The sequence below is a fragment of the Carassius carassius genome, chromosome 17 (genome assembly GCF_963082965.1).
Source record: "Carassius carassius chromosome 17, fCarCar2.1, whole genome shotgun sequence".
NCBI classification, from domain to species: Eukaryota; Metazoa; Chordata; class Actinopteri; order Cypriniformes; family Cyprinidae; genus Carassius; species Carassius carassius.
The window spans coordinates 16520902-16548433 of NC_081771.1; the positions used below are offsets into that span (position 1 = coordinate 16520902).

The following is a 27532-nucleotide window of genomic DNA, read 5'->3' on the forward strand; positions in this document are numbered from 1 at the left end:
CTGAAATATGAATTAACAGCAGCATTAGGAAGAAAGAAAAAAAAACTGACAAACAGAAAAAGCAAATAATCACTGTGGAGGTTTTCAAAAGATTTATTAATTATAGAGGAAGTTGTTATGTAATCAAAAACAACAGAGTGTAAGAACAGAATCCAAGTATATACTTAGAATGTCACTTGGGCACAGATTAGGTTGTTTTATGATTTTTTTTTTTTTTTTTTCACAAAAACAAAATGTGCCTCATACATGAAAATTCTAATATACCACATATTTCAAGACAATCATAATCATCAGGCTATTGCTACTGTAATGATCACAAATGGGTAAACGTGGTACAAAGTGTTTTAAATTGCATCCTGATCCAATACTTGAAGAGAACAAATCAATTTGAACAACTCAAATGGGCAAAACTGCTTAACAGATGAAGCACATCTATAAGAAATTTGAATAAAAAGAACTTGAGACGGGTTTGGGGAATAAGCAGTAAAGCAAAAAAAGAGGAAGGACAACCTAAATGTGCCAAGTTAAACAGCAATAATTCTCTTTCCAATAACACTTAATGCTTTTAAAGACATAATACAATGAATTATCTAATTAAGTCTTAAAATATTTGGTCTTTCTATATAAAACCTGGAAATAAAGATTGGTTCAAGTTGCGAACATGCATAACCTCTAAGTAGTGTGAAAAAAACAGCAACAAAAACAAAATGGAACATTCAAAGACATAACATCAGCCACAAGCCACAGCTGTGTTTGTGTTCAAACAACACCACCTCAGTTTCTCACAAGCTGAAAAAGGCACATTTAGAAAAGGTAAGAGAGGTACAGATTGAAGCACTGAAGCACTAATGAAGCTCTCATGGCTTAAAGCTACAGCACATTTCATTTTACATACTGAAAATCCACAAACAGCCATAATAAATCAAGAGGTGCTTGTAACCATCTATTTATATCTGTTTGCATATATATATCATGACTTTCACATCTGAATTTACCCTTCAACCAGAGGGGAAGTTCCCTGGGGCATCACTGCAGCACACTGACTGGAAATTTCCTGAGGTGTTAACACTCTAAAACTCACAATTTATAATGACACTTTGTAGATATATATACATAATTTCAGATTTTCCCAAAATGTGTGCACTGTAGCTTTAAGAACAGCATGAACACTTTCTCGTTGAATAAAAAATGTCTGCATATTCTTCTTAGTAAAGTGTCAATACAACAACAAAGAAGAAATTTGCATAATGGTCTCATCCATGTACAAAATTATGAAAGAAAATAGATTTTCCCTATAAACGGTTTTCCTATTTTTTATTAATACTTATCTCTATATTACCTAACTAATACTACAATAAATTCACAATTTGAGGATACTTAAAAGATTGCTCGCAAGGCTGTCTCTCATCAGCCCTTAAAGTCTTAGATCAAATGAGATAAAATAAAACATTTCCAACATCCTTTCAGCCCTGATTGTCACACATTTTATCACTAATCTGACAGTTTTTCCTCTGAGAATTTTAATTTAATACCAAACGATTCTCAATCTGCTGTGGCATTATTGCACAATTTAATGTGCATATCTAAATACATACATTTTATCCTTAGACCTTTTTACCATTTTCACTCATGATATACAAATAAATGTGATAACTGAGCGCAGTTCTGAAAAAAAAACAACACCACCAAACCACAAAAAAGTTCCAAGCGCAGAATATTTCTTGCTAAATTCACTTGGATATAAGAGTTACACTGAGGAAGAAACAGGATCCGCACTGAATGAACCACAATGTATTTAGGCTTCTGAGCTACTGAAGGTCATTCACAGTCCTTAAAGGATAAAATACTCCTCATTCAATTTCATTAGCATACAATAATATACATACACGCTGTCACAGAGAAAGTAAATGTAGCTCTTTGGTTTTTTCAACTCAAAGGGTAAATTCAGAAATGTAAATCGAAAAGATATGCATTCCCAAACATGTTTACAAAAACATACTGATGAAGCAGGTGTGATGCACGAGTCAATGTTCAGGTTTTTCTATACCGTCTTTTGTACCTTAGCAAACATAAAACCTCCAATTTCACAGCCACCATAAGAAGATTTAAAAACGATTTTTAACAAGCTTGAATGACGCGTAATGAAAACTTCCAATTATTTTCGTATCTGCGTTATTTGATAAAGCCATTGCAGAGAATGTATACTTGTGTGACTAGTAGCTCAGTGTGAAAGTTGGGATGGATTGTGACAGTACAATGCAGAGATTCAAAATAAAATGAAAGCTGCAGGTTGGATACATACTGGAATGCATAGTGATAAGACAGCATGGTCCCTTTTTAGAGGTAGATTCTATGATGTTTTATGAGGGGTTTCTTAACATCCCACTTCTCAACTGAACAGCTCTGTGGACATCAGTTAGAATCTAATAGTCTTTCTCTATATGTTAAGGCCTACTTTGTTTAGGTTTTTACAAGCAGCTGTGTTAAGGCTCTGGTGAATACATAGCTGAGTGCAATTTTAATACAAGGCACAGTGTGTGGAGGTGCATGAGCGACAAGACAAGTCGTGGCCCCTTAAGTGGAAAGACAGCTTTATGTGTACATGTGCATTCGTCTGAGCATAAATATTTGTGTGCAGTGATGTGACAGGATATGGTGTTTCTCAGGATTTCTCAGGGACCTGCATGTAGATATGTGTGTTACTCAGAGGTCAGTCGTGGCCTTGGCAGTGAGGGCCTGGATGCGACTGGTGTTGCAGTTTTTGCAGAGAACGTGCCCATCCAGAGGGTAGCAACCCTGGTTGTCTCCCTCAGAGAGAAGACAGCCACAATCCTAAAGTGAGCACACACATACACACAGAGAAGATAGTTTTGAAAAAGGACAAAAATGTCAGTACGAAACTTCCATTTTCTAAAGATATGTAGGAATTTTTACCAACCACCCAAGGGCTTTCACTCACCTCACAGCGATAACACTGCACATGGAAGTCACGGTCTAAAGCCACAATACGCACAGTCTCCTCCTGGCCAGGTGCTGGCATTATGGGCTCTTTACACACAGAGCAACGAGGAGCAAATTTCCTTGAAAAAGCGAAGGAAAAACAGTCAATGGCTGTGAACACTATCTTTCAAATCTGAGGCCAATAAGCACCAACACATTAACTAAAATGAGAGTAAAAGACATAATGTTACAAAATATATATATAAATATATCTATATATCTAAATAAATTCAAATAAATGCTGATCTTTTGAACTTCACATTTTGGTTTCCACAAAAACATAAAGCAACACAACCGTTTTCATTGATTTTATTTTTATTTATTTAGCACCAAATCATCATATTAGCATGATTTATGAAGGACCAAGTAATACCTGATGATTTGATTTTAATACCTGAAATCTAGCTTTGCCGACATAGGAACAAATTACATTTTAAAATATATTAACATAGAAAACTGTCGTTTTAAATTATAATATTAAACAGTATTATGGTTTTACTGTATTTTTGATCAAATAAATTAGAAAATAAAAATTCAGAGTTGGTGAGTAAACGAGTGTAAAAATATAAACATTAACATAAAAACATAACTAAAAAAAGAAGAAAAAAAGAATCCCACCAACCCAAAGTTTTGAAAAGTAGTGTAGTTAGATATGATGCAACATTTATTTTTGGGCCACATTAAAAATTTTTTACCTCTCATAGTAAAGTTTGGCCACCTCTGCTCTGGAACATTTGGTAATTAATTTGAAGCTACAGACTTGTATTATGTCATCTAAAGCAAAAGAATCTTGATAGTATCAATCACTGAGCACCTTCGATAACTCTGTCTGCATTAAAGTGATATTTGATCAAAAATACACATTTTGTCACTGCTTATTCTCCTTTATATTGTTCCAAACCTGTATGAGTAGGAGAGCTCTCAAGACTGTTAGTGAATAAAGACTTAAAAGCAAGTCATACAGATCTGGAATGGCAAGAGGGTAAGTAAATAATGACAAATTATTATTATTATTACTTTTAAAAGTGGTGAAAACCATCAATAAGCTAATCTTATTACATTAACATTTACATTACATTTAGTCATTTAGCAGATGCTTTTATCCAAAGCGAATTACAAATGAGGACATTACCCAGTGGAACTTATTTCAAAGACAGAAATGTTTTAGAAAGCGCCACAATGACTACAACTGTGTGTTCAGCGGTTTGAGAACATAGGACAGGAACAGAGAGAGAAGAGGCGAGTATGTGTACACAAAGCCTAACAGTCAGGTGATTCACTTCTTCATTGGGTTTTACCAACAAACAGCAAAAAGGGGGAAGTTCAGCAGATGGTGGCCTAATTATACCACAATAGTAACAATGAGTACAATCCAGGTACAGCCCAACTGTTCCTCGACACAATGGCATTTCTGTTGTGATCATATTCTCACAATCCCATATTCCTTCTGAAACCTTTCAGTTCCTTAATACATACAAAAAGGCTGAACAGGCTACTTAAAAGTCATATTACCTGTAAATAAGATTGTTTTGAATGTGATACTTGAACCCCAAAATAGCTTTAAATATTTGATTACATTTATAAGTTAATGTACTTGAGGTTAAGATAACATGTTTTGTATTATATGTGTTTACAGAAGTCCTGCATGTACTATATGGATATATGAAGCATATTTGTGTGCCTGGTCATACTTGTGGAAGTCTTCGATGCAGTGGATGTGGTTGGAGGCGTCCACAGTAAAGGGAATGCCGTCCAGACTCCGATGGCAGACCACACAGATGAAGCACTGGGGATGATAGGCCTTCCCAGTCGCCCGTAGGATACGCTCCATTATGGGCTTACTACATATGTTGCAAGTCTCCAAGGTGTTCTAAAATTAAACACAGAGAAACAAAGATCTTTCATAACGTATAAGCTCAGCCAAAGCAAACCGAAGAAAAAAGGCTTCTGAGATTTATATCAGCACATAAAGCTGAGAAAGTGGGACTCGTGGCTTGGCTTGGTCGGAATAACCTTCGACCTTAAAGTGAAGTTATACTTCATTTACAATGATAAGAAATGCACAGATAAATACTAACTTTTCGATGTCTACTTTCCTAACTTTTTCAATGAAAAACCATCTCACAAACTCACATACACACACACACACACACACACACACACACACACACACACACACACACACAGCTTCAAGGCATAATTCACCCAAAAAATTTAAGTTCTGCCATAATTTACTCACTCGCTTGCCATTACAAACCCATTTGACTTACTTTATTCCAAATGTCATATTTAACAGAATGTCCAAGCTGCTTTTTCCATTGCTTTTCCAAACCCTTTAATAGCTATTAAAGGGTTACTTCACTCCAAAAAATTTACTTGTCATCAATTACTCACCCCTTATGTCATTCCAAACCCATAAGACTTCAATTAATCTTCGAAGCAAAATAAAGATATTTTTAATGAAGGCTGACAGATGTCTGTCCATCCATTACACCAATGCTTCAAACAGTTAGTGAAAACATTGTAAAAGTTATCATATTGTAAAACTGTAGCTGTCAGGTTTCATTAAAAAGATCATTTGTGTTTGGTAGATAAAAGTCTTATGGGGTTGGAATGATATGAGGGTTAGTAAATGATGACAGAATTTAAATGTTTTGGAGAACTAAGCATGTAACTTACATTGCATGGAAAACAGCTGCTTAGGAATTCTGATAGATAACTACGTTAGTGTTCCTCGCAAGAAACAAAGTCAAACAGTTTTAGAATGAGGGTGTGTAACTGATGACAGAATTTACATTTTGGCCAAACAGACCGTTTAAATGCATTATCTATCAACATTTAATGGATTTCCGTAGGATAATGTGTGCATCCAAATGGCTGTCACAAGTGTATCTCTGTCCTCAAATGCCAGAGGGAAAAGGGGAGAGGTTCTGATATAAAGTGTATATATAGTGAGCAATGGAATGAGAGTGAGATCTGATTAGCTACTCTCTGATTCACAAACAAAGTCATTTTTCACTCTCGCTTTCGTTCTGCGAGAGGCGCAGCAGTAAATACGTCCACTTTCTGATGACTGCAGGCTTTTCCTCAGCCACGGCTACTGGGCCGCGGGCCAGCTGATGACTTTTCGCTCACATTCTTCTTCTTAATGTCCATCCCCGAGCCCTGGATTTGTTATTTCGATATTTCATATAAAAGAATCTTCTATCCCCCTCCCTTCCCTCCAGCTAAGCAATTACAGCAAAGGATGGTGAAATCATCTGTGTGTGATCAATTATTGGAAGAGTTTCTCTCTGAAAGCATGTGTGTGAGACTGTTGTCGCATGAGAGGCTATGATGCACAAATATTTCCTGGATTTCTCCATTCGAGATTTGGTCGCCCAGACACATCTCAGTATGTGTAAGTACTCCAGGCTACAGCTGTCCTCTTTGGCTGTCTGTCTCTTTGGCATAGCCACTCAGCACTGTTTTCAAACACAGACTTCCATGCTTATGTGCATGTGTGGCAACACTGTAAGCCATCATGTTTGCCACGCCAACGAGAGCCCTGATGATTAGGCCTGACATTCCTGTGGGTTTTCACCCACACAAAGGCTGTGTGATATTAACAAAAAGGGTATCACTATTTTCTGGGATTTTGGTTGATAATGTTTTTATGATACAGTACCTTGGCTGGTTTAGGCCTATTTTGGACAACTGATTAAATTTTCTATATTCACATATGACAGAAATCTTGACCATTAAAGCACCCTTTTATTGATTTCCAGGCACATTTGTATCTTTATAAGCCTTTGGTTTTCTAAATTAATTGTATGTGTCATCTTTGATGTCAAACTCTCTCAAGGGTTATTTTTGTGAGTGACAATGTCAGCTTGCACACTCTTACACAAACTTGCCTAGAGAGGCAACATTTTATGAAATGAAGGGTGTTCCCAAAGTTAGGTACCTTTCTTATGCTAGTTTTAGCCAAATTATAAGCTAGCATTACACGCTATTCACAAAAAAGATTTTTCCAAGTTGGAGGATGAAGTGAGAAACATGTTTTAAATATTTAGTTTAATAGTAAAAAGTACTGATAAAAAAACATAAGGGATATTTGTGCTTTTTTGTGGTTGTTTGAGTACTGTATTGTTAGCTTAGCATCCTACTAAGCTAACAGTCAAACTACTGAAATCAACTAAATCTCCCGTGCTTTGGTGTGAGGACAGCTGTTACGTGACACATAGTGTTCCTCCCAGTGTACTGTACAGTGTTACAAATGTGTCACTTATGAATATATCTGTCACTTGGAACAGATCTGTAGTAGGCTATATAGAGTTTTCAGCTGCATGGACAGAATTTACTGGAAGGAGTCCCATGCATCAACACAGCCAAATCCTGTTTGCACTGCCTGTGCTTTGGGATCATATCCCATGCTCTTGCTTCACCGGGTCAAAGGACTTGGCCCTGAGCTCCTACTATCTGCTTTAGAACAGCGTCTCTGGGAAGACTGACTACTGAGGCATTGCCAAGGCTTGAGAAGGCCGTAGGTACACAAGTTTCTAATTTGTGTCATTTCTTTGTTAAGTATAACAGAAAACTAACATTATTTCCCAGAGCAACACTTGTGTACAAACAATGTCCGTTCCACAATCCTCTGCAAATCCTGAAAACAGATAAAGCCTTTAATAAGCTTGCCGCTGAGAACCCTTGAGGCTTGGCTCATAACTCTGAGGCGAGGAAGAGGGGGAGGGGATATACAGAAAGACAGACAACCTGTATATAGAGTCTTTGCGCTTTTCTAAAGGACTTGAAGCAGAGTATGGATCCCTGCTGTTTACAGTTTTCTGAAGAAACATTCAAAAACAGTCCACTTTCACACTTCAGAGCAGATTTCACACAATACATCGTGCTAGAGTCATCGTACGAACAGCGTGACAGTGAAGTCTGGGTCAGTCAGTCCTCTCTTCCCCAGCACAGCTTTTCAGTTTGCTGCAGCTTTTATATTGACGTCAAAGCAGTTTTGATTTACATGCTGTGGATTTACTGTCCGGTAATAACTTTCAAAGATGGTTTAGGAAAATCTGCACAGAGCACCGCTAATGGCTTCTCTGGTGGAAGAATAACAGCTTGGAGAGCCACTAGAGGGCACTAAACGTCTACTCATGCTCTCAGTTTACTCTTCTCCGCTGCTGGAGTGTAATATATTCACATATATTCCTCTTTTTTCAGCTTCATACATTTCTCTAAGTGTTTGCCCAGAAGGCTAAACAAACGTCTAGGCAGATGAGGTAGAATGAATTTAGGTCAGACAGCGTCTTTCTGAACGAAAGGGTGAGTGGAGAGCACTGAAGTCAATTGTAACCTCTTCTTTCCCTGGTTGCTTTTTCAATTTCCTGACAAAGTGCTCCAAAACTCTCTTTTTCTCTCTTTCTTCCAGCCACTCTTCTTTTTGTGGGTGCAGCGAAGCTAATCTCCAAACACAACAAAGAATGCCCTAACAGGACAACTTTGCATAGTGCTGGACATAAGAACGATTAAAAAGTCTTGCAGTTTACAGATAATGATACTTATTTGAAGACTAGTCTAAATAAAACAGAAAGCAGACAGTCTGGATAGGATGGAATTAAAGAAGGTGAAATGTGAAGAAAAAATGTGAGCGTGTGATCTGTATATGCTGTGAGCACCAACTGCCAATTCATAGAGCTCTGTGTATTCAAACAAAACACTCTGAAGTTACTGGATGTCTTCTTTGATAAGAGGCTTTATCAATTTTACATGATTTGTTTTTCACAGAATATTAAAACACCTGTACCATTCAATGTCACTCTGCCAACTGCATTCACCTTAGAAACCGTATCCAAATATCTTCTCAAATCAAAATAGTTTTAATACCTAAATGGGCTTTAATATTTAATTCTCGAGTAGTTATAAATATATCATGCAGGATTTCACATAAAACTTTTTGATTGTCTGTCAGCACCAAATTTCCATATTCATTTATTTACATATGACAACTTCACATTAAAGCACCTGTCTGCGATATGATAATATACAGACGCCCCCCGGATAAATATAAATAAATAAAAATAACTTGTGAGGATCAAGATCATCAGATCATGAGGTGAATTTATATTTTAAAAAGCAAAGAAAACTATGAACTCACTGACTGTAGCTGAGAGGTCAAAGGTCAGTGGGCTGCTCTGAATAGATGAATCATTGACTAAAGATCTCACATTCATTTCAGCTGAACAGTCTGTGTGTGTATGTAAAATTACCAGGGCTGTCATTTTATAAAAAAATTTAATTTAACTGCATGATTAATACACATAATACATAGACATCTTGGTAAGTGTGGTTTGGCGTTTATATATATACGGGTAAGAAGACATGAATAATGTCACTTTTTTTTCATACTGCATATAGTTTTTAAATTAAGAAAATACATTAAATTATCAGACACGGTATACTGTATACACGGGTCTTGAGAATGAGGATGTCAGCTTTAACTAGTCTTGAAAAATGGTAATGGGTGAAAGGTGGACAGAAGGTCCTTAGCATTGAGCGGACTGAAAACCAGACTAGAACCAAACTGCCGCTTTGGATCCCTGGGACTGTGAGGTGCTCAGGGAAACAATCTTTTGAGCTACTTAAATAAAGAGAGTTAAAAGAAAAAGAGCTACAGGGGATTGGATATGAATGCAGAGGCACTGAGCCAAGAACTCTCAATGTCTTTTCCCAAGACATCACCCCGCCATTACATTTCAGAGACATTCCTCTACTGACTTCACAATGGCAGTTACCTCAGAAGGTTTCACTGCTGCTGTAGAATTTCCCAGTATTTCTTAAAGATCTTTTGGTGTGGAATTCATTTTAAAATCAATCTCATTCAAAAGCCATACATACCATACAACACTTCTATTCATCCATTTATTAAAGGAAATCTTTGTAAAAGATTCTGATGCAGGGCAATCACACACAAAAACAACAGCAACAACAAACAAAAGTGTCCTTGAAAAAGAAAATGAATTATATGAATATATATATATATATATATATATATATATATATATATATATATATATATATATATATATATATATATATAAATTGCATGCTGTGTAACCAAGTAAAAGTGGTGGTATTTTCCTTTTCTTATCTTTTTTACTATACAAACACACACACACACACACACACACACACAGACACACACACACACACACACACACACACACGCACACACACACACACACACTTTATGAATTATAATTTCATGACAACAATTCATAATTTAATTTGAGAATAACAAAAACATTAATTTTAACGATTTTCTAAATCAACAGATCTGGATAGTAATTAATAGTAATTTTACATTAATAGATCTGGACAAAAAAGAAAAAAAGAGCAACATGTCATTGATCCTAATCCCTGCCTGGTCCCCTGCTTTGTCTTCATTTCCTCTCCTAAACTTTATTCATGCTGTCTGCCCATCTTAACATCAGCTTGAAAGCAGAATGTGACTGATGTTGACACATGGCTCCAGATCCATCTTATAATGGAGCCAAAATACAGCAGGCAGCACTTGAAGTGACACTCCATCAGGTCAGCTTGGAGTCACATATTTTCCTCCCTTGAAGGAAGTGATGCAAGTTTGATTCAGAGAAAGATGCTACAAAACAAGGCTTCAAATGGTCATATGTTCTGCCTGGTTACATCTACATTACAGGAGAGACATGCAAGTAATGAAAATTAAGCACTGTAACCTGCTCCATAGATACACACAATGCAACCACACACACAAACAGGAACAACAGCTCGAGGAGGGAAGTTGCAAGGCAATTCATGCAAGTGCTATCTAATTGGGTCTCTCCTTTGAGGAATGCAAGCCAGTTAATCATGTCTGAATACACATAACTCAATTAGTAGCTTGCTAATGCTAATGCAGACAGATATGAATATTTCATAGCAAGAGACAGCAGAGAGCTTTGAACGTATGCTTTGCTGCTGTACTTCTAACATCAAGCAAAACAAGCAGGGTGGATTTACCTGTCTTCATCGCCCTCTGTACTTCAGCATGATAGGTGAGCGTGGGCAGCGCTAACTCTTTTAAGACGTGTGCCAGCCATGCCGGTGTGAGGGCAGCTCCAGAAAGGTGTTGGTGTGAGTTTCTGCCTGTTCCCTACCTTTTACATCTATCGGCTCAGGCTGAAGGCAAGGTGGGAAGCAACGTCACTCACAATCAAATGGGGCAGACAGGATATAAAAGAAAGCGCAAAGACATTCAATCCTTTCTTAATCTTTAGTGCTCTTGCAATTCTGATCAAAATTGACTTATGGCATCCACTTCAACTTTATTGTGAGCATGTGTAATTGTTGCTGAGGAGCTTTGTTTTCAAACTCTAGTGGGTCATCACCTTCCTCCAGAACAATGACAGACATGACTGTTGGCCCAGCCAAGTGGGTGGAAACTTGCACTGTGGCACAGTCTGGCCGATGGGATGCTAGTATCATGCTAGTATCATGCAACAGAGGACATCTGTTACCAGAAGCCTCCGCTGAAAGGTTTTAAAAATATTCTCTCTCTCTCTCTCTCTCTCTCTCTCTATATATATATATTAGTGCCGGCAATTAATTTTTTTCACTTTTATAGCGTAAAAAATATTTAACACAGGGATGAAGCTAGTGTGTCCACCCCACTAACAATCTGCTTAAAGTAATAGCAGCCAAATAACCTAATCAAAAACAAAACAAAAAAGAAGAAATCAACTTTTTTTTTTTAGCTTCAAGGATTCATCTGTTTAATTTAGAATAGTGTTTGATAACTTTATTCAATTTCTGTATATTTCCTACTTGCTGAATAGCACAGGTAAATAGTATTATAATTGGTTTATGTAATATTACTCATATTTTAGTGGCTAATATGGTTTTAAAGTGTAATAATAATTAAATTTGAATATAATATATAAAATTGATAGCTCTCATTTAAACTGTAACGCTGAATGGCTATAATCAATGGCTAAATATTAGGGGGGGGGGGGACTATTTCATAGAGACATCAGTATTGGTATTAGTTATACGTGCCTTATAAAAAAGATGCGTGTGTGTGTGTGTGTATATATATATATATATATATATATATATATATATACTCTATGTTGTTTCTACATTAATTTAAAGGGGTCATATGACGTTGCTAAAAAGAACATTATTTTGTGTTTATTTGGTTTATGGTTCAAAAAACACATTATGTTCCACATACAGTAATGTACATTATTGTCGCTCCTCTATGCCCAGCTTTTCTGAAATGTGTTGATTTTTACAAAGCTCATCGTTCCCAGCTATCCCCAGTGCGTTGTTATCGGCCGAATTCCTCAATAATGTGACAGAAATGTTACTGATTTCTAGTTGTGTCCTCTTTTAGAAGGCCAAACAAAATAGTTTTGCTTTGCGTCTCCACAACAAGGCGACAGCGGCAACTATACAAGTTACACCTTCTTTCTTTGCGCGAACATTTAGGCGGCATTATGCAAATCTTCCCACATCATGATTTAGACATGTGGGGGCATGTTAGAATGAGTCATTTTAGGTAGGTGTGGTTGACTCTAAACTTTTATAAAGAATATCCCTTTGGATTTGAGACTATAGTCTTTGCAACTTTACAGATCTTCTTTATGCACCATGAGCGTGTAGCACTCCAAAGAGAAAATTTTTAATTGCGTCAGCTTGACCCTTTGACCCCTTTAAAGACTGCATGTGAAATTATTACAATAAAAATGTACATTTAAATACTTTAATGTTAAGTGAGATTAATTGTGCTTAATTTCAGGGAAAAAAAAGTTTGATTAATTAGTTAAAAAAAAAAAAAAAATTTGATTGAGAGAACCTGTCAATTTTTCTTTTACTTATTCTTGGTGGTAACATGAAAATAGAATATCCTTGCTATTTTTTTTTTTCAAAACCATGTGAAACTAGCATGAATGAAAGACTACATTTCTAGGTAAACAAAATTTTCTGGAATGCACGGTCTCATAATGGTGATTGCATTTCTCCCCGTATTTTCCATGAGAGAGTGTGCAGTAAATCAGGCAGTAATGAAGCAGGCAATAGGGACCTGGCCATTTATCTACACCAGCCTCCTTCCAACAAGTTGTCTGGATCTGAATAATCATGCAGTAAAAGTCCAGGAGGAAAGATGGGGAAGGGGGACCATGTTAAATATGCCCGATTACCAGAAATTATGATCTCCAATTAATTAAGTGCTCCAGGCAATTAAGTGTTCTGATAGTAGTAACACGAGTTGCCTGGCAGGAAGAGAGCAGTTTCAACAGGGAAGAGATCTGCAGGGTGCCACAAACATAGCACCTTACCAACATAATTAACCTCAATGCCATTCAGCCCTGCAGTCCGCATGCTTAAAAAAATAACATGAAAGCAATCTCAGCCATTAGTCTTGTTGAAATGATCAGCAGTGGGCAATTTACATAGAACAAAACGACATTTACCTTGTTGCTCAACAGCAGGGCGGCCATTTCCTCCGCCGATCCTGGATTAAAAACTAATTTATTGGCTGTGAAAATGTTTTTGTATTTAACATCATGATTAAGGATAAGCTTAATGAATAAGGTCAATAGTGATCTGCTTAACCCCCTAATATGGTTCATCTGATCAAATCTCATATTAAAAGACTTTGTACTTTGACTTCTGATGGGAGTTCACTTTTAATTTCAGGTAGTCACAGTTACAAAAGTTCAGCTTAGTCTAATTTTTAAAACCGCAACTTTTCCTGAAACTATGGAAGCTTGTTTCTACTACAAAAAATCAAATCAAATAAAAATAAAAAGGGTAACTGCATCATTTTCTCTCACAATTCTGACTTTTTTAACAATTTGATGTTGTCAGAATTGACCCTTCGCAAAGACTAAAAATATTCTGCAATTCTGACCACCTTTTTTTCTGACCTGAGATGTTAACTCACAATTATGAGATAGAACAAATTGTAATTGCAAAAAAAAGAAAAGAAAAGAAAAGAAAAGAAAAGAAAAAATAATACAAATTGGATTGAAATAAAAAAAAATTGCAATTATCTTACAGTATATATATATATATATATATATATATATATATATATATATATATATATATATATATATATATACAGTACAGACCACAAGTTTGGACACACCTTCTCGTTCAAAGAGTTTTCTTTATTTTCATGACTATGAAAATTGTAGAGTAACAATGAAGGCATCAAGGGCTATTTGACCAAGGAGAGTGATGGGGTGCTGCGCCAGATGACCTGGCCTCCACAGTCACCGGACCTGAACCCAATCGAGATGGTTTAGGGGTGAGCTGGACCGCAGACAGAAGGCAAAAGGGCCAACAAGTGCTAAGCATCTCTCGGGGAACTCCTTCAAGACTGTTGGAAGACCATTTCAGGTGACCACCTCTTGAAGCTCATCAAGAGAATGTCAAGAGTGTGCAAAGCAGTAATCAAAGCAAAAGGTGGCTACTTTGAAGAACCTAGAATATGACATATTTTCAGTTGTTTCACACTTTTTTGTTATGTATATAATTCCATATATAATTCCACATGTGTTAATTCATAGTTTTGCCTTCAGTGTGAATCTACAATTTTCATAGTCATGAAAATAAAGAAAACTCTTTGAATGAGAAGGTGTGTCCAAACTTTTGTACTGTATATATATATTGCAAAAATTGCAAAATTTACACTCAGAATTCTTAGGAGAAAAAGTCAGAATTGCAACATGCTGACCCATAATTTCTAGTTTATAACTCACAATGGCAAGACTTGGAATTCTGAAAAAAAATAAGTCACTATTGTGAGACAAACTCACAATTGCAAGAAAAGTCTTAATTGTAAAAAGTCACAAGTACCTTTATTTATTTATTGTAAACTTATAAATGTATTATTATATATATTAGACAATCTGAATTGTGATATAAAATAAAAAGATATATATATTTGTTTTTACTCCTTGACGGGGACACGCACGAGCGCGTTTCTTTTTGTGAAAAGTGGGGACATCCCATAGGCGTAATGGTTTTTATACTGTACAAACTGTATATTCTATGGCCCTACACCAACCCTACACCTAACCCTAACCCTCAACTTTGTGCATTTTTACTTTCTCAAAAAAAATAAAAAATAAACCTAATTCTGTATGGTTTATAAGCGTTTTGAAAAATGGGGACATGGGTTATGTCCTCATAAGTCACCCTCTCCTTGTAATACCTGTGTCATACCCATGTCATTATACAAAGTTGTGTCCTGATATGTCACAAAAACAAGAGCACACACACACACACACACACACAAACTGAACTGCAAGATGTAAATGTACCAATTGCCTTTTTATATTTTAATTTCTTGGTGAAAATAAGCTTCCTTGTGAAACAGTGGATCAGTCCAAAACAGAAGCTGGAAGGCCAAAAGAAGCAATCAGGCTGATCTGATGAATATGGATAACAGTTTGTGACATAGACACGGGCCCATGGGGGACTTGACCAAAGAGTTGAGCAAAAGATTTGAACCAGAGAAAATTTTTGTGTTCCTAAATATTTATGTAGAGTAGTAAACACATGTCAAAGCTGATCTTGCACTAGGGGAAAAGGCCACAAGCTGCACTTCCCCCACTAGCTCTCTCTGTACAAAGCTCTTAATTTATGATAATGTGCATCATCCTACAAACTCACTCAGAGAGGGGACACATAAATTTAGCCTCAGCTGTGCAGTCTTCTGTGCTTTGTGTTCATAAACTCTGGGAAAGCATGACGTGTGTGACCATTACAAAACTTTTTAAAGGGGAATGCAGAACAAGCATGCTGCCTGCTGATAGAGGCATATATACTGTATTTGCACACTAGGTGTTGCTTTGGCTCCTGATTCATTAAGATAATTATGCAAATTGGGTATCTGTGAGCCTGTTCTGAGTGCTAGGTTGTGGAGGATGCAACAGACTATCACAATGTGGTATGTTTTAAATCATGGCTTGCCACTGCAATCCAGGACTCACAGAATATATCATATATACGCTCAACTGCATCAAATGATGAATAACTGTTGCCATGATAAACAGAAAATGTGGGTTAATGACGTAATGCTTTTTAGTGCAATCTGTAATGTGGTGCAACTTTCCCCGAAATTAATGATATTTAAGATTTAAGTCAAATAAATATGGTACAATTTAAGCAGCCATTACTTCAGTCATGGCTGCTAAAAATTTAACTTCAATATCACAGGAATAAATTAGGCTATATTGTAAAACATTAAAATAGAAAATACATATTTAAAATTGTAACAGTATTTCACAATATTACTCTTTTGACTGTATTTTTAAACAAATAAATGCAGCCCTGGTGAACATAAGAGACTTCTTTCAAAAGCATTAATAAATCTTACAGATCTCAAATTTTTAAACAGTATGGAACTTGAAAAAATGTAAATAAATAAATAAAAAATAAATAAATAAAGATGTGTATGTTCACATGTATTAAGTGTGTAAGGAAAATCTATTTCCTTCAAAGTTTCAGCACAAAACTATTTTAGAGTCATTACATTAAAACTTCTGTTGAAAACTGGTTTAAAAGTCTTTAGAATAATTTGCAACTAATATAAATACAAAGTTTACATTCCTAATAACTTGGACTATGTGTATTAAAACTGAATTTCAATAGAATTTAATTTTCTCTATATCTTCTCATATGCCATTAACTCTGTACTGTAAACTGTATTTACCACCTGCTGGTGCTGTACAAGCTAACTAGCTTTACACTGAGAGAGGTCTATTTGTATATTTTCACAGCACAGCACAGCCAATACCAAGAAACCAACTCTCTCATTGCCTGAGTAACACTTCTGTTCACCCCAAAGTAGTATCTTTTTCCTTCTAGTGTTTTATGCCATAGCAGTTTTCAGGAACATTTGTCTCCAAGTAACCCTACTAATCACACAGCTCCACAGAGAAGCCTCAAGCACTGAACTTTCCCCTCAAATCCCTGTCTAAACTCTACAGACCCAAAGGATTAAAAGAAGGAGGGAAATTATGTGGTGGTTCTGCATGTCATTGCGGAACAATTGTGAAAGTATCTGTAAACTTTGAAGGTTTTTTTATTTTAATTTTTTGCATGGATTGTCTTAAAACACTTGCCAGCAGGCTGAACATACTGTGAATAATGTGTTGTTGACTTTGCATAAAACCTGTTCCCACTGTGCAAGATAAAATTGAAATAGTTGAGTATGTGTAATAGGCTCCGTGAACATGTGCAGCCTCGATTACATTAGGTATTTGAAAACGAAAAAAGGTCAGAGAGCGGGTACCAGATGCACACCACAGCTGCTGCTTTAAAGGAACACTCCGACTTTTTGGGGACTTTAGCTTATTCACAGTATCCCCCAGAGTTAGATAAGTCCATACATACCTTTTTCATTTCTGTGCGTTCTGTAAGTGTTATTTGACGCACCCACCGCTAGCCTAGCTTAGCACAAAGACTGGATGTAAATGGATACTGGTAGCATAGTAATCCCAATAAGTGACAAAATAATGCAAACATTTTCCTATTTACATGTTGTGATCTGTATTGTCACAGAGTGTACAAATAACAAGGCTATATGAGACAGAGAGCATTTTTAATCGTATAAATACTGGGAACTATATTCTCACTAGGCGTAGGAGCACAGCTAACGTTACTTGGGCGGAGTGGCTACTTGGGCGGAGTGATTAGCGTAGCACACGAGACCATAAACAAAACAAACGTGACTAGCTAGACGTGACTCGTGATCATGGCTGACTTTGAGGAATTGTCAGACTCAGAGGAATTTTACTGTGTATCAAACCAAGATCCAGAACCATATAGTTTTGAGCCAGAATACACAGACGAGGAGTTACAAACTTTGGAAGCTGTAAGACGAAGGGAGAATCAGAACGAACACGGACTGGTGGTGTAAATGTGGAACATGCCAACCTATGCCAACAGAAACCGAGTGCCTTTGTTGTAATGAATGGGACCGGGTATTTCCATCAATGTCAAGGCTTGATGACAATCAAAATATTTGCGTCACTACCACGGAAGATTTCTCTGCCCTAATACACCCGGCAGTTGTCTTTTTTTCCCATTGTGACAAGATCAACTGGAAGAAACGCCCCATGCCGAGTGAACCTAATGGTCAGCTGTCCACCAAGTAAGTGATTTTGTTATAATGATCATTCATTGTTCAATGAAATTGTAGTATAGCCATTGCATACAGTGTGTCACAATAATAACAATAAAGGGGATACACGGATACACGGAGCCCCTATTCACGTAATAGTGTCACTACTAAGGTTATATTACATTAGCATGGCACTGTTACAGTATGACTAATGTTAGTAATCTCAAAACATAACGGAACACTTACCGCAGCAACAGGTGATCCAATTTGTCCTGTCTTTATTATCAATGCGATGGCTGTATCCTTTAGCACACGTTTCATGGTCCGTGTGGCAACTTGCATTTTTAAAAAATAGTCGTCTACAGTAAAATGTTCAGAGCAACGAAATACTTCGTGATGGTGTTTACAGGTGTGTTTGGATCTATTTCCAGAGCAAGTAGCCATCGATTCATCAGGTCAGCGTTTGTGGTTGGAATTCTATGAAACATCATAGTAATACCTGGTCTCCCCTGTTTATTGTCGCAGTTATTTACAATACAGCGAACACCCATGATTGTACACTATAAATCTAATATCTAGTAATTGCTGACTCTATTACTCCAACTCTGAGCGAACTCTCTTCTCCTCACCACGGCGTGTCTCGGGTGCTGCGCTAATCACTCCGCCCAAGTAGCCACTCCGCCCAAGTAACGTTAGCTGTGCTCCTACGCCTAGTGAGAATATAGTTCCCAGTATTTATACGATTAAAAATGCTCTCTGTCTCATATAGCCTTGTTATTTGTACACGCTGTGACTATACAGATCACAACATGTAAATAGGAAAATGTTTGCATTATTTTGTCACTTATTGGGATAACTATGCTACCAGTATCCATTTACATCCAGTCTTTGTGCTAAGCTAGGCTAGCGGTGGGTGCGTCAAATAACACTTACAGAACGCACAGAAATGAAAAAGGTATGTATGGACTTATCTAACTCTGGGGGATACTGTGAATAAGCTAAAGTCCCCAAAAGTCGGAGTGTTCCTTTAACAACACATCAAGTTAATAAGTGAAAACAACAGACAAACTACTGATGTCACATTAACAGGATCAGAAATCACTTCATGCAAAAAGGGGGATTAATTGAGCTGTGAATAAAGTTTATCTGTATTGCACCATATTCAAACAAGCAATGATAAGTCGCTGATGGGTTGAGCCAGGGAAAAACCAACGCACAAAAAACTGATTATTACTATTGTGCTTTGTGGGTCAGTTGCAACGCTGGGAGCACACAGACAATAAGAAGATGGGAGAGCAGGAAGCAGATGATAGATAACAGAGAATCTCCAGCAGGCAGTCTTCCTGTCTATTACTGAAAGGAATGAATGATATCTAGTTGAACTGTTCAAAAGTTCTGTGTTGTCTATTGCCTAGAAGCGGAAACATGCTAACGCTATCAGTGCTGTTCCAAAGAATATGCAAAACTAGAGATTTTAACAAATGGTCTCCTATTTCCTGTTTGATGCTATAGAGAAAGATTACTGGATGTCACTGTGTGATAGTCTTTATTCCCAAACTAATTCAGACTCCAGTTTCCGTTTGAAATCAAAATACATGCAAAAGAATATAATAATAATAATAATAATAATAATAATAATAATAATAATAATAATAATAATAATAATAATATAGTGAAAAAAAGTTTGGGGTATGTTTTTTTAAGATTTTTTAAATGTATGTTCTCTATTTTAATATATTTTTAAATTAACCTACAGAAATCACTCTGCTATGCTGATTTGGTGTTCAAGAATCATTTCCTGTTAATAACACAGTTGTGCTGCCTAATATTTTTGAGGAAACTGATACATTTTTCAAAATACTTTGAGAAAGTTCAAAAGAACAGCATTTATTTGATACTGAAATGTTTTGTTCAAATAACATAGAAGTCTTTACTGTCACTAATGATTAATTTAATGCACCCTTTGATAAAGTATTAACTGAAAGGAAATCTTACTCACCCCAAACTCTCTCACACACATACACACTCTAAGGATTGATTATTAACTGTACAAATTGTAGCTGTCCAAAGAAAGATGCCATAAGGGAAACTTGACATAATAATCGCTCATAATAATTATAAATGAAATGTAACAGATTTTGTACAAAATTAGTGGTGAAATTTCATCCTCTAAAGTAAGGAGAGAAATTAATTGCTGTCAAGATGTCTTTTGATGACAAGATGACTTTTGAAGTCAAAATGAATCTAAATTTTACATGCCACAATGAAGAGCTGCAATCCTGTAATGAAGTTACGATCATTATGATAAATTATCATTTCAACTCAGGGCCCAACAAGATGACATGTCAATTGTACTGAAAAAAACTTCAAAAAGACAATGGCTGTCATACACCAAAGGTATTTATAGAAGGAAATGCAGTTATTAAGACGTGACCAGTTTACCAAGAAGACGAAAAGAAGATTTCAATACATTTAGTCTCTTTTCATTACAACAAAGCAAATGACATTAGATACACAACGGGTGTTTTCCCCCATTCTGTCTCCCTAGTGGCAAACAGAGCAGTAAATGAGATGTTTATATAGGAACAATGAAAATACGACTGCTATGATCCTTTCTCTGCAGATAAATAAACTGATAAATAATGTACCATGTGCATTCTTCCTATCTTAAAAGATTCCTAGACTGACTCGCTAGCCTCATTTGAAGTTTTCCCTCTGCTCACTGGGGGACTGCCATGTCTCTGTAGAGACCAAAGTCTCATGCTCATTCTCTAATCGCACAGAGGCGTATGACCCTGAGGATGAGGAGAAAAGAAGAAGAAATTACTTTCATTAAGAAATTCAGATTTCTTCCATCCTTTTGATCTTGTGCCAGAAGAACATTTATGCTGATGAAATGCATAAATAAAGTTCTTAAATTATCCCGGCCCTCTTTAGCGCATGGATCCAAGTTGGAAAACTTCCAGAGGAAGACAAGTACAATCATTCTGAGAGCTGATCAGTGTAGTGGGGGTGAAATGAGAGATGGCCTGAGTCACAGATACTTCGACTGTTCAAGTGATTCATCTCTTGAGAAAGTACACACAGACATAATAGTCTGAGGCTGTTCTTAGGAACAAAGGTTAACTATTGCTTTGCAATCTTGTTACTTATAGCCTATTTTCTATCATTTTGAAGTTATTGGTTTCATTAATTATGCTGTGTACTGTTCACTAGTCGCAGTGGTAAATGTAGATGATTTAGTGAGGGTATACTGAAAAGCTGGAGGGGTGGTAAGGTGGTTTTGGCTTTGGTAACTCTGGATTTGCCATTTTGGGTGGTGGGCAACAAAGAAAGGCAGTAAAACTTCAGTGCTAGGGCTAGATGTTATCATTTGGAGAACTTGGCATTTCCTACAGTATCATCTATCTATGATGCAACAGAGGCTGTCATGTTGTCAAAGTGATCCTCATCACCCTAAATATGAAACTTCTTAACTTCTTCTTTTGGCTGACATAAAGGAAGAACACAAAAACACAGAGAAAGGTAGAAAGTTACAGGTTAAATAAATGGATCTGTACTTTCAACACAAACTCAGAGCAATTCATAACTGTTTTATATTTTGTCGAATTGGTGGATAATTCATACATTTGTATGTTTTTTATGACCTGCTTAAGCCCCAGTGATGATTACGTTTAGGGATGGACATTAATGCTTGCATTTTTCCTAAATATTGTTCATTTTCTTCTAAACTACACAACACAAATTATTACAAAATTGCCCCCGCTTAAAATAGTTACTGTACATTTTCCCATAAAACGCAGTCGGATTGGTGCTTTGAGTCAGGATCCCGGTCACTTAGTCAGGGCTGCTATTTGGCTACTTCCAACTGAATACATGCATGAACATGGAATATGCAATATTGAGTTCTTAATAAAAATTCTGTGGTCAGTCATACAGTGTTGCTCTGGTCAACAGGGCATCTGTTTAGACCGAGATGCTCAAACCAGGGCCCACATAATGACCTTTGGTTTGACCCAAAATGCCATAGCCCAAGAGGGAATACAAATAACAATTTTATTTATTATTATTTTTGCTTTGAATATAAGTGAGTTACAAATAGACTTGAAAAAAAAAAGAAAGAAAGTAAGTTATATGGTTAAATATAATGCAAAATATTATTTTGGCTCACAGTATGGCTAAAAGTTAGGCAACTCTGGTTTAGACCATTTAAATTGTTAAACAAATCTGACCAATATTAACGATATTCTGGCTTCTTTGAAATTTGCATTGTCTGTATAAAAGAGAAGAACACTAAATAATGTGCTGGCTCAGTAATACAGTGGTTTCTTAAAAGGGAAATAGGGAAACACTGAGGCCACAACAGAAATGTAAAAAGGCTACAAATGCCATTGGAAATGGAAATAACATAAGTACAAACGGGAAACAGTGATGAAATAAAAGGCAGTTTGAGGAATGGCCTGGTTTCTTTGTGAGTTGGGGTGATACTTATTTTTGGTGCTGACCGACTGTGGATTTCAAAATATTATACTTACAGTAAAGATTGATCAAACAGAAAACACCCTTTTCTGCACTTTTGCTCGTCGTCAGCTTGTAAATGGGTCAGCGTATGATCCATATAAACACCACAATCAAATAAAGAATCCTTTGTAACAAAAATTCACTTTCTACAGAGACTGCTCTCTTACATATATAAAGAGCCATATGGCTGAGAAAGATCAGACCAGGTGACTGTTGGCCAAGTGTGAACTAATTTGATTGACATGTCTTCCAAAAAAATGTGGTTGACAAAATGGTGTCAAAGAGTTGGTGACATTACAGCCTTTATTTAAAATAATTTGTGGATCTTTCTGGACCCAACCAATGAGTCATGTCTGGTTAGAACAACACCATCTGTCCTAAAATGCATTTTTCCCCATTACAAAATTAGCTACACACAAAATTAGAATGTGAACACTAATAGCCAGCTATGTCCAGCTATTACAGGCTCCTACGCAGAACTGCTAAATAAATGAACACAATACTCCAAAACTCTTAATGTAATCCCTTTTTGTTTCCCACACAGAGTAGCTGAAAACTCTGCATTTCAAAACAGGAATTTAAAAAAGTGTTTTGCAATAATGACAAACAAAATATGGTTCTCAAAACTTTTAATGTCTACAAGCACATGCAGATGTTGCACAACTTTCATATGTGGGAAAACATGCTCAGAAAGTTTGTTAGCTTTTTATAAGAAACTCATAACCTCTATGTTAATGCTAATTTTCATTTCTTACCGTAACTGGCACTAATTTCCTTTTCTCTAACCGTTTGCCTGAAGAAATGAGAGAATTTTCAACAGATATTTTCAGAAACAAAAAAAGGAAGGTGGACGGTGGAGGGAGAAAAAGGGAGGCCCTGATTTGGTTTCCAATCTAAAAAGGAAAGTAATCCTATCTGGCAGTCTAATGTGATTTTAATACTCGTGTTACATTTCAAGTGTGATTTGCCCGTGTGAAAGCTTATCAGATGTATGGGATGGAGTTGAACGTGATGTTTGTTCCTTTGCATGCGAGGCCACTGTTGGTCTAATCTTTACGCCTCTTATGGATTTGACTACCGAGCTAACAAGTGTAAAGCAGCTCATCACGGAAGAATGAGGAGTGTGACAGGAATAGGTGAATGATTATGAAAACAGCAATGGTTTGGGTAACATTTCTGAAAGAACCTAAATCCAGGTTTTATACAGAGCCAGATGCTTCTGGCAGATCTTAGACAAGTCCTCAGAACACGGAGCTAATGAGAGCTGAAGCTAGCTTCATATGAAGACAAGGAAACTAGAGCATCAAAGAGCATGCAAACTAGTGCCGCTGAAGTATTTCCTCTTGGATATGTGTGTAGAAATGTGCTGAGTGGCAAGTAAACAAACTGTATGAATTTATGAATGTGTGCTTGCAGACAACAAAAGATGAGGTCACAATGTATCACTATACGTATCTATCTATATATAGTGATATGTACAGTATATATGGTGACCCATACTCAGAATTTGTGCTCTGCATTTAACCTATCCAAAGCGCGCACACACACAGCAGTGAACACGCACACACCGTGAATACACACCCCGAGCAGTGGGCAGCCATTTTATGCTGCGGCACCCGGGGGAGCAGTTGGGGGTTCAAGACTCGAGACTTGAACCCACAAACTTAGGGATAGGAGTCAAACTCTCTAACCATTAGGCCACAACTTTCTCCATACAATTACTTTTACATACAATTACTAATACTTTAACTAAAGTGAAAATATAAAAATAAAATCTCTTAAAATATTAATAAAAAATGTGAAATACTATCTTAATAATACTAAAATAACACTGTTTCAATTAAATTATGCTCTTTTGAACTTTCTATGCATCAGAGGATCCAGAAAAAATAATCAGTTTGCACAGCATGAAATTAGCATATTAGAATGATAAAATTGTGAGAAATGTGGCTACGTGCTTTGCCCATGACACATAAGGAGATGTTGTGCTATCAGAGACCTGGATTTAAGTTCAGCCTGGGTTATGTTATGGATATATATATATATATATATATATATATATATATATATATATATATATATATATATACACTACAGACCAAAAGTTTGGACACACCTTCTTAATCAAAGAGTTTTCTTTATTTTCATGACTATGAAAATTGTAGATTCACACTGAAGGCATCAAAACTATGAATTAACACATGTGGAATTATATATGGAATTATATACATAACAAAAAAGTGTGAAACAACTGAAAATGTCATATTCTAAGTTCTTCAAAGTAGCCACCTTTTGCTTTGATTACTGCTTTGCACACTCTTGGCATTCTCTTGATGAGCTTAAAGAGGTAGTCACCTGAAATGGTCTTCCAACAGTCTTGAAGGAGTTCCCCGAGAGATGCTTAGCACTTGTTGGCCCTTTTGCCTTCTGTCTGCGGTCCAGCTCACCCCTAAACCATCTCGACTAAGTTCAGGTCTGGTGACTGTGGAGGCCAGGTCATCTGGCGCAGCACCCCATCACTCTCCTTCTTGGTCAAATAGCCCTTGATGCCTTCATTGTTACTCTACAATTTTCATAGTCATGAAAATAAAGAAAACTCTTTGAATGAGAAGGTGTGTCCAAACTTTTGGTCTGTACTGTATATATATCCACAACATAACCCAGGAAGAGCCAAAGAGTTGTTGGTCCCCATTGACTTTCATAGCAGATAAATAAATTAAACTATGGAAGTCAATGGGGACCATCAACTGTTTGATTACCAGCATTCTTCAAAACAAAGATTCTTCGAAACTGATACAGGTTTGGAACAAATAAGGATGATTAAATGATGGCAAAACGCTCATTTATGGGTAAACTGTTCCATACAGCGCCAAGCAGATCACACTCACGATATAGCAGGGTTCGCAGTAGGCCTTCTTCTCCACGGCATAAAAGGGCTTCCCTCTGAGCTTAGAGCCACAGGTCATGCAGATGAAGCAGCCCACATGGAAGACCTGGTCCATGGCAGTACAACCCATCCCCTCACCGACCACATTCTCCCCACAGCTTGCACAGCGACCTGCAAAATACAGCATAAGAATTATGGTTCAGATGCAGAAGGAAAATTACATAAACTATAACAAACCCCTTCAATACTGTAAAACATAAAAACAATAGTGTTGGTATATGTTATATGGTATAAGATGAGTAAGATTAAAAAAAGACTCTATAGGTAAAGGTTAAACAGATAATACATATAGAGTGCGTTTTCCTGTGACTCAGTGGTAGAGCAATGCGTCAGCAGCACAAAAGGTTGTGGGTTCAATTCCAATGGAACACACATACTGGTAAAAAAATAATAATAATAATAAAATAAAAAGTATTGCCTGAATGCACTGTAGGATAAAAGAATCTGCTAAATGCATAAATGTAAATAGCACCATCTGCCACTTATATGTGAAACCATTCTAATTAAGAATAGCTATTTCAAGTGGTGCTCTCCTCCAAACCACAAGGTTTCTGCATCTATTTTTTCAAAGGAGATGAGATGTTTCAACTATAAAGAAAACTAACACTTCAGCTTTCAGGTTCAGAGATAATCTTGAATAAACAGTGGGTCCGTTGCCCTTTTCAAGCAAACTCATCTTTGTGGTATAACCAATGATAACAATCTTCTCTACTGAGTAATTGCAAGTCTTGTGGATAAAAATAATTAAAAGAAAGAAAAAAAATTGAATATGAGGAGCATTTCTAAAGTTAGACTGATACCATCTCCAGGGAATTTACCCCTTTAAAGTGTTTGGATTTTTTTTTTTCTTTTTAAAAAGGGCAAAGTGATCAGTTGCCCTACAATTGTAGAAATCTAAGGCGCTTAATAAGGTCAGTCACTTAACAGGGACTATTAGTGAGCTCATTTTCCCCTTTGTGAAGAGAATGGAGATCAATGCTTCACCGCTTGCGCAAATACCACCCGCCATCTGTCAACTCACTCATCACAAATTGTGAAAACACATTTTATCAACTTATCACTCAGACGGTGACATATGTGTAAAGAGCAGCTCATATTTAAACAAATCAATATTAAATTCCATTAAACCAAAGTATTCAGACCAAACTATCCATATATAAAGCCTCATATAATATCTCCTTTGGGAAGAGAATAGGATGTGCATTGGCACATTGACACGCACACAATCTTTTCATGATAAAATGAAACTTTGGAAGTAGAAAGAGCACAATCTTTGTGTTATAAGGCATCTAGTATTGCTCCGAAAAAAGATCCTGATTGCATATTGTGGGACACGGCATTTGGATATCTGTAATTGAGTCGAAGCTATCTTTAATTGAGCTTAAGATGTCTCCAACTCAATGCAAAGATATCTTCAAACCAATTAATGACGCTGGCGGTTTAATTAGCAGTATCAGGAAATAATGCGCTTTAGAGCCATATCTTATGGTGTTTTCCTTTTTACACATCTGAGGATAGATACGATCTCCAAAAAAAAAAGGAGAGTGTGAGATATTATGAATTAATTTACTTAACTTTAGCTCTGTAGTTCCTCATTTTTCTTTTCTCCCTCTTTTGTGCTTCATTTAAGCCTGTTTTTAGAAATGATACACTCTCTGACTGCAATGAGAGCCAGAGTTCAAGCTTGTCACAGACAAAAGGCGAAGCAGTGAGCAGGAGAAATATCAGACAAGCTCCCATTTCCACCGCTGAAGCTGTCGGCGGCATCAACAAAACAGACTGAACTTTTCTGCTCTTCAGATTAGATATCAAAGCTGAACTGAATATGAGCACCTATCCTCAACAAAGTTTTAATCATAGATAATTTGCCTCACGCGTGTGGATTAATTCATGATATCTGTTCAATTCAGTCGATG

The 27532-nt window shown here is 36.6% G+C and overlaps 1 protein-coding gene across 5 annotated transcripts in view; it reads right to left on the bottom strand.

Moving 5' to 3' along the window:
- Nucleotides 1-75: 75 nt before the first annotated feature.
- Nucleotides 76-27532, bottom strand: part of LOC132161225 (lipoma-preferred partner homolog) — a 213443-nt gene continuing 185986 nt past the window's right edge. For all 5 annotated transcript variants that reach the window (XM_059571144.1, XM_059571140.1, XM_059571141.1 and 2 more), the window contains 4 exons: nt 25558-25727; nt 4692-4870; nt 2960-3080; nt 76-2832 (listed from right to left, as the gene is read on the bottom strand). In XM_059571144.1, the coding sequence (XP_059427127.1) occupies nt 2704-2832; nt 2960-3080; nt 4692-4870; nt 25558-25727 (599 nt within the window). In that variant the 3' untranslated portion in view covers nt 76-2703. The remainder of the gene's footprint in view (nt 2833-2959; nt 3081-4691; nt 4871-25557; nt 25728-27532) is intronic.